At 37.5% G+C, this 8,495-nt stretch overlaps 1 protein-coding gene across 2 annotated transcripts in view; it reads left to right on the forward strand.

Moving 5' to 3' along the window:
* The window catches only part of LOC124605327 (1-phosphatidylinositol 3-phosphate 5-kinase), a 364,356-nt gene extending 359,409 nt beyond the window's left edge, over positions 1-4,947 (forward strand). For both annotated transcript variants that reach the window (XM_047136933.1, XM_047136934.1), the window contains one exon: positions 4,250-4,947. In XM_047136933.1, coding sequence (XP_046992889.1) covers positions 4,250-4,446 — 197 coding nt within the window. In that variant the 3' untranslated portion in view covers positions 4,447-4,947. The remainder of the gene's footprint in view (positions 1-4,249) is intronic.
* The last annotated feature ends 3,548 nt before the right edge of the window (positions 4,948-8,495 follow it).

Genomic DNA, 8,495 nt, shown 5'->3' on the forward strand with positions numbered 1-8,495 from the left:
GTTAATGCATTTTTAACATTGTTATTGCTGATTTGTGGGATGATACATTATCTTAGTGAAAGTCTTTTTTCCATACCAGGGCCTCTCAACCAATGCAAGTTTCAGAAGATCCAACAATGAATCATAATTGGGTCCAGTTATGGCTCTGCATTTCCAAGTAATTTATGAGGATCTTTCCTTTTGAGTCCCAAAAAACAGTGGCCATCACCTTACCAGCTGACAAAGTGACCTTTCCTTCTTAGGTGCAATTTCACCAGCATTTTTCCTTGTTTTGGCAGCTATTTTGACACTGTGAGTAATGATGGATCCAGGTTCCATCAACAGTCACAAATCAGAACAAAAAGTCTTCCAGATTGTGATCAAGCATCTCCAACAAAATGTTGTACTGATGCACTTGTGGTTGACTGTGAGTGATTGCAGCACTCGCGTCACACACAGCTTCTTCAAAGTCCATTCTCTGCACAGAATATTAAACTCTCACTCAGTTCAGATGCCTGCAGTCTCAGCAGCTCCACAGTTTTTTATTCGACGTTCTTGCATTGTTTTTGTCAATGGTTCTCTTTGTGGTGGTCTCAGTTGGACAGCAGGAGTGTGCTTTGTCTTTGATATGTGACCGACCACATTTAAAGTCGTGAATCCAAAAGTAAATGGTCATCAATGATGGTACGGAGTCCATGTTTAGCAGCAGCATGAAACTCGGTTTTCTCCATCTTCAGTTGCAGTCGACACAATAACAGATGGCAGTCAACAATGAACTGTTTGCTGTACATTGTTGAAATTACTTATATGATCCTTGGAGTAATCAAGCTTACCGACAATGAAGGTGCAACAAATTTGTTCTGTTCTTTTATAGAAATTTACTGGAGTCATCAAACCACCGTCATACATTCTGGTTGCAAATTTCAAATACTGCAGAACCTTCAGAAATGGTGAAACTGCTAACCCATACAAATTAAATAGCACCCACAAATTTCTTTCCTGCTTGTTAAAACTGTGGAGTACTGCTGTCACTGTAGATGTCAACTTTTATTTGCCTTTTAACTAATGACTCCTCCTAAACACCAAAATCAATGCTTTCCAGCATAAATTCCTTTTGTTATGGTTATGGGTGGCTGCATTTTCAGTATTGCAAAAACTGAATTCATTTAGCATATACCGTAAATAGCCACTGAATTAATAGAATCTATGTTCTCTGTCTCAATCTAGCCATAATAGTCAATTAAGCCTGTTGGAAGAATACTGTGAGGGTTTTTTTCTGGTAAACTATGTTCTACCAAGGAACACACAAATTTGTATGTCAATCCGGCTTGGGAATGTTGTTTATTTTTTGGAAAACTTGCAGTTTGTTGTAAAAAGAATGCCGAGTCCTTCAGTTTTATGCCCCACTGTCTGGCTTATACTTCCCAAATCTAAACTTACATCAGCAATAGAACAAAACTGCTATTTTAAACGCATAAATAAAGATACCTCCCATAATCATTGTGTTACCCCCGACTATTTTTTTTCTTTCCCACTATGTAAAAATTCACAAATAAACAATACATAGGCTCAGTAGCTCCCTTTTGTTTTCCTGGAGACAGAAAGAAGTTGATTTGTTTGTACATACCACTCAGTGGAATACATACCTCAGACCAGGCCAACTCAGTACCAGTTAACAAACACAATGAATTCCCCCTTACACAATAACACAACCTATGCAACTGTAATGGTGGCTGTCCTTTTCAGTTAATGAGCTGGTTTAACTCATGTGGATAAGTTCTCCATTGACATGCTGTTTTCTTTTTTGCTAAGAGTATACCATCTCCACCAGCTTCCTACACTCCTTATTGGAGGTTTCATGGCACTGATTCACCATGTCCTCCTCGTTAATTCTGCCATCAAATATCATTCCATGTCTCATATCATCCAAAACCGATTTATGACAATGATTAGTTTATTTTGGAAACAGTTAACCTGCATTCTCATAGAAACTATGTTTACCAGAAAATAACATCTTATGCCAGGTGAAAGTCTTTCACTTAGTGATGACAAATGTATTGGAACACTCATTTTAAGTTTGTCCCATAAAAGAGAAGAACTTAAGGGTGGAGATGAAACTGGCTAGTGTGACAGTAAATATGGTTTTGGTAGACTTTTAAGCAGACATTGGGAGATGTAGTGTTGGACAGCTGAATGCCACTCTGTATGTCGTGTATGAGACATTTTAGCATACAGTGAGGTGACAAGGGAGATTTCTATTTGGGGAGGGATAGGAATTAAATTTGAAATGCCCCAGGAAGCAGTTTCTGTCTTTTATGTAGAATGCTAGGCTGTGTATGATAGATAGGAGGTGCTGGTCCACCATGAATTTTATACTGACTGATGTTTACCTCTGGATTACTGCACAGATTTCAGTGGACTGCTCAAGTGATAGAAATTTTATCCAAAAAATTGCCACAGTCTGAAGTGTTAGTAGCTTGTGCTGATCGTGAGACTTCGGCTCTAAAATTTATTCTTCCCTTAGTGACAGGGCTTGGGCGTAGTCACTTTTCCATAATTTTTCATTATCATGATTGAGAAAAATGTTTAATATTTTTTACTCCAAGCATTGCACACTAATCATGGAAATAAAATTCTTTCACCTAAAGAGAGAGTGCGTGCATGTCTATGTGCATGTGTGTGTGTTAAAAATAGAGAGAGAGAAATCCAACATGGAATCAAGCCTGGAGCCCTCTGCACACAGAGTTTGAGTGCTTACAACAAGTGTAGAAACCGCCAGTGAGAGTATGATGCTGTTCCATATATTCTGTTATCTTGCGGTTAACGCATAAATAATGACTGTGATTTACTACATAAATTAAAGGTGGGTGGGGAGAAAGAAAGGAAAGGGAAGGAACTAATAATAGCAATTGCATTGGGACTTTATGTGGAATTGGTGGTGATGAGCAAAAATGGTTCCCATATCGGGACTCGAACCAGGGATCTTCTGTTTACTAGGCAGTTGCCTTAACCACTGTACCACCTGGACACAGCATGAATTAACTCGGCACGCTCCCCAGCCGATTCACATTCCCACCTAGCACCACCTATTTGCAGTTCCTGTCCGTGTCCACCATGCTTGTTAATTTTAGATTCCCACTGGAGGTCAAACGTAAATGTGTTTCTGTGGATTTTTTGCCCGTCAAGATAAATCAGTTATGTGAACATGTGGTGTTTGTTCACTTGGACCCCACATTCATAGAACATCTGTGTATTACATCTGAAGAACTGTTTTTATGGTTTATTGCAATAGGTTTAAAGTACTGATAGGCCATTTTTCCTTAATATTCAAGCAATATTACGTACTGAAAATATCCAAAATGTAAAATGAAAAGTTGTAAAGGAGAAACATTTAAAGTTAATTTTTTAACTAACCCTGCTGCCAGTCAGGTTCACTTTTCATCACTGAGCAGGTTACCAAAAATTTTTGGTACAGCATAATTTATCCCTTTTGGAACCAAAGTCAGTTTTAAAGCAGATTAATGAGTTTAATTTTTTGTTCATTGATTGTTATATTTGTGGATATTAATGCATGTTTACAACAAATTTTAAATTGTGGAGTCATCTCATTGACCTTCCTCCTCCCACTGCTCCCATCCCACTCACTCCTTCACCAGCAACTTCATCCTCTTGCCCATCTTACACATCAGTATCACATGCATAAATCATGCAAGCACTCACTGTTATACCGCCACCACCGTTTCTGTTATATGATCAAAGATAATCTTCAGAGTTAAATTTTCCAAGAGATCTGTTCCTTTAAGCAAGTATTTTGTCATCCTTTGACCCTTTAATTGTCAGTGGCATATCATCAAAAGCAACCAGTTGAGTATTATGTATTTTTAATAGTTCATCTGTTTGCAGCTTATCTTTTTCTCTTCATTATTGATTGATACTTAAAAAGCTGGTTAGAAATTATCCAGGGTGCAAAAATATCAATATAATCATACAAGATCATAGAAGAATGGATGACAGTGGATGATTGTCAAATTTGAAAAGGAGGGCAGCAGTCTTTTACATTCATTTGAAATTTAATTGTGCCACTACTACTTCTTCACTTCTGTCAGTCTTCCATTCATGCAGGATGAAAAGTATATTGTTTCTGCTATGCTACACATGAAAGTGAGAAACTGTGGTCTGTACTATCACTGCTTGCATAAAAAATGAAAGATATTTTTTCCATTGTCTACCAGGAATAATACTCATGATTGTTTTGTATCCTTTCTTTCAGATTACATTCGTACATTCACTTGGGACAAGAAGCTGGAGACTATGGTGAAATCATCAGGCATTTTGGGTGGCCAAGGAAAGCTTCCAACTGTTGTTTCACCTGAACTGTACCGTGCTCGCTTTACAAGTGCAATGCATCGTTATTTCCTAGCTGTGCCAGATCGGTGGACTGGTCTGGGTAAGGGACTGGAATGTTAATGATGTTGTGGTTGCTAGAACTAACAACTGATAACAGGAGTGTGAAAGCTATGATTGCCTACATTTTGTTCATAAAGATGTCCACACAGCTGGTGTGAATTTTCTGGTTTCCTTTAATTATGGGTTTTCTAGTCATGTTTGTTTAAACCATACATTGATGCTTAGTTTAATTGTTCTGTTTCAACAATTATATGTAATCAGTCATCTATAGAAAATTGTTTCTACCTTGCACATTAACTGAGTCAATATGAAATACAGCTGACAGTGAGAGTGTTTGTTTTGTTAAACAATCAAAAATGTTAGTAAGTCAAGTAAAGTAACTATTTGCATGATTTTCATTAATTGTTATGCTTGTAAATTGTGCATTCTCTATAACAGTTATTTTTCTCGTAATAAGGAAAAACATTGTTGCATGTGATAGTTATGAAATAACAATGCGTACATTGCATGATTCATTCCAAAATGGAATAAAACACCATTCATCAGTATTAATAGCATAAAAACATATGACTTTATGTAAATAATGTATTTTAAATACTGCAATAAATAAGAAAGTTCTGACTTGTTCATGACATTGTTTTAAAACCTACATCTACATCTGTACTCTGCAAGTCACCATGTGATACATGGTGGAGAGTTCGGTACATAGTGTTCTGAGATCATAGTCCCTGCTTCTTCCGTATGGTACATGGGAAGAAAAACTTGGTATTCCTCTACATGGGATTGAATTCTCTAATTTTAACACGATGTTCTTTATGAGGGATGTGTACTGGATGAAGTAGCATTTTACATCATGGGCTCTTGGAATGTTGTAAGGCTCTCCATGTTGCACATCATATTTCTTATAATGACTCCGATTGCAGTGGTACACACAATTAAACAATAAGAAACACAAGCTGACAGCTCACACACACACACACACACACACACACACACAGTTTTTTTTTCTTCCCCTAGGATCATGAATAATTCACATGCTTTAACTTATTACTATAAAGAGTATTAATTATATTATGATTACTCAAGGCTTTGTGTTGCTTAGGTCATTCTTCCTGTTCTTTCACATATATGAGCTAGATTTCAGCACACAGCACTTTCACAAACAACAATTACATTCGCATTTGTGGGTTGTGAAGAACCACTCTCATCTTGCCATTTTGTGTGCTTTGTTTTGCTATTGCAGGGTACATTTGTCTCTCGATCGTTTTTTTATTAGTGGGAGCGCTCTTTGTGTGTGTGTGTGTGTGTGTGTGTGTGTGTGTGTGTGTGTGTGGGCGGGGGGGGGGGGGGGGGGTGTTAAATGTAACTAACATGTCCTAACTATTATGTGTGTAAATGATTGCGTTACTATGGTTCTGTGTTGCGTGATTTTGGATGCAGATATTGCCTAGTTTGCGATATTATTTTGTGGTATCTTGGGAGGTTGTTCTTTCTCTACAATTTGTTTTATTAGTTTAAATAATGTCTGGTTGCTGATATTTGTCTGCTCATTTATTATGTGTTTCTTCTCTATGATTGCTTTTTGGATTTGGAAGTTCTCTTGTAGGGTTAGATGTTTCTTGTTACTGCATCTGATTATTTTCATGTCCTTTTCTGTTGTGATAGGTTGGTGGTTTTCCTGCTGACAGTGTCCTGCAAATATTGAATGGCTGGTGCCATATTTCCATGTTCTTTTGAGTTCCTTAAGCCTTATTTTAAAAGTTCTGCTGGTCTGCCATAAGTTTAGAGCATCACAGCTGTTACACTAATCAGTAGAACCTCTCTAATCCGTCACCTTCGGGACCGGGATCATGGTCGGAATGAAAAAAAGGTCGGATTATCCGAAAATCTAATATTTATTGCAAAAAATATAAAAAGACATTTGGTACAAATATTAAACGATTTAAAAACTAAAAGACGTCTACAGTAACAAAAAAAAGATGTTTTTTACTCAATGTTAAACAATAGATTAACTAAAAAACATCTCTAGACACTATAATATGTATTGGTTTTAAAAGGAAAAACGATGAACAAATTGCAGTACTGTACTGTACTTAATAATGTATAAACGATATATACTGTAATCTAAAAAATATTTATAGCACTGTATATAAAAAGAATTTTTTTACAAAGAAAGAAACTACTGTAAGCTGGATTCTGCTGGATGTATTGAAGGGCGATGTCAAAAGCGTTTTTTTTGCATTGTTGTGTGAAATCCGGGTGTGGGGATTGTCTTCGCCGTCCGAGTCCTCATTCACAGTTTCCTGGATAACAGCGGCAACAATTTGGTCATCATTGAGCTCTTCAAAAGTGTCACACTCTTTGTCACATTTGTTGATCCACTCTTCAACTTCATTGGCAGGTACGTTCGGCTCCAGAGTTTGTAGATCTGTAACGATTTCCAGTGCGTCGTTCGTTTGCTCAGCTTCGGTATGCTCATTTTCAGTCATAACTTGTGGCCAAAGCTTATGCCACGGTTTCCGCAGTGTGTCAGGTTTCAGTTCATCCCATGCTGCAGCAATTGTGTAGATAACATCTACACACGGATTCATTTGAAGATGCAAGCATTTTTGTTGGCTACATTTAAAGTTCAGCCCTGTCTCGTCGGTGTTATACACTTGGCAGGGTAACAGTTCATTTTCTTCTACAATTTCTTGAAATTTAACAGAAAAATCCTTAGCAGCTGCGGCATCGGCAGATAGTTTTTCACCAGAAATAGAAACAAATCGGACACTATGACGAGTTTTCCAACAATCAATCCAGCCTTCACTGGCAGCAAATTTACTTTCGGCTTCCAGTTTTTTGTGCAAAACTATCACTTTTTCATTGAGAGTTGGCCCAGATATTGGAGTCCCTTTTCATTCCTTCTTGACAAAACCACATCCACAATGCGTTATCAAGCAGTTCAAGTTTCGGCTTTTTTAATGTTTTGCGATTCTTCAGAGTGTTTTCACCATCAATCGTAACTGTATAGGAATCAATGTCTTTCCAATTCTTCCTCCAATCGTTAATTGTCATAACACCTACATTCAGTTCCTTTGCAATTTTTTGTAGCACTGCTAATTTTTCATTTAGTGAAAGAGTTACATGTTTACATTTGAATCCAGACACATTGAAAAACAGACAACTGTACACAAAATGAATCTACAGTAATAAGTACTGTAGAGAACACAGAATAAAGCAAACAACGATGTTTTTTAATCCCAACAAAGGATAAAACTGCACAATAACGTACAGTATAACAATATGCACAGCGATAGACACCACAACAATGGCCCGACAGGCGTCCAGTCAGTGACAAGTCGGCACAGGCTCACGAGCCTGAGTATGGTCGGACTAACCAGAGTGACGGACCATCCAAGGTCGGATTAGAGGGGTTCTACTGTAGTTAGTAAATGCCAGGTTTTTGGTATATGTCAGTGTGATCTTTCTTCTTTAGACATTTGTGCATAGAGTTATTGTATTGGTATGCTATTTTTACTCCTTGTTTCTTGAGGATGTTCCCAGTTCTGTGTGTTGATTTGTTTCCATATCTGAGTGTGTGAACTGCTGAATAGAATGAACAATCTAATGAATACAGAATATGGACTGAGGGTAAATCAAAGAAAAATGAAAATAATGAGAAGTAGCAGAAATTAGAACAGCGAGAAACTTAACATCAGGATCGGTGATCATGAAGCAGTTGAAATTAGGGAATTCTGCTACCAACACAGCAAAAAAATCCAAGACGGATGGAGCAAGGAGGCCATAAGAAGCAGACTAGCACTGGCAAAGAGGACATTCCTGACAAATAGAAGTTACTTGTATCAAACATGGGCCTTAATTTGAGGAGGAAATTTATGAGTATCTACATTTATAGCACAACATTGTATGGTAGTGAAATATGGACTGTGGGAAAACCAGAACTGAAGAGAGTCAAAGAACTTAAGATGTGGTGCCACAGAAGAATGTTGGAAATTAGATGGACTAATAAGGTAAGGAATGAGAAGGTTCTCCAGAGAATCGGCGAGGAAAGGAATATACCGACAACACTGACAAGAAGAAGAAGAGTTTTACGAGGTGTGGGTAGA

This window comes from Schistocerca americana, chromosome 3 (genome assembly GCF_021461395.2).
Source record: "Schistocerca americana isolate TAMUIC-IGC-003095 chromosome 3, iqSchAmer2.1, whole genome shotgun sequence".
Taxonomy (NCBI): Eukaryota; Metazoa; Arthropoda; class Insecta; order Orthoptera; family Acrididae; genus Schistocerca; species Schistocerca americana.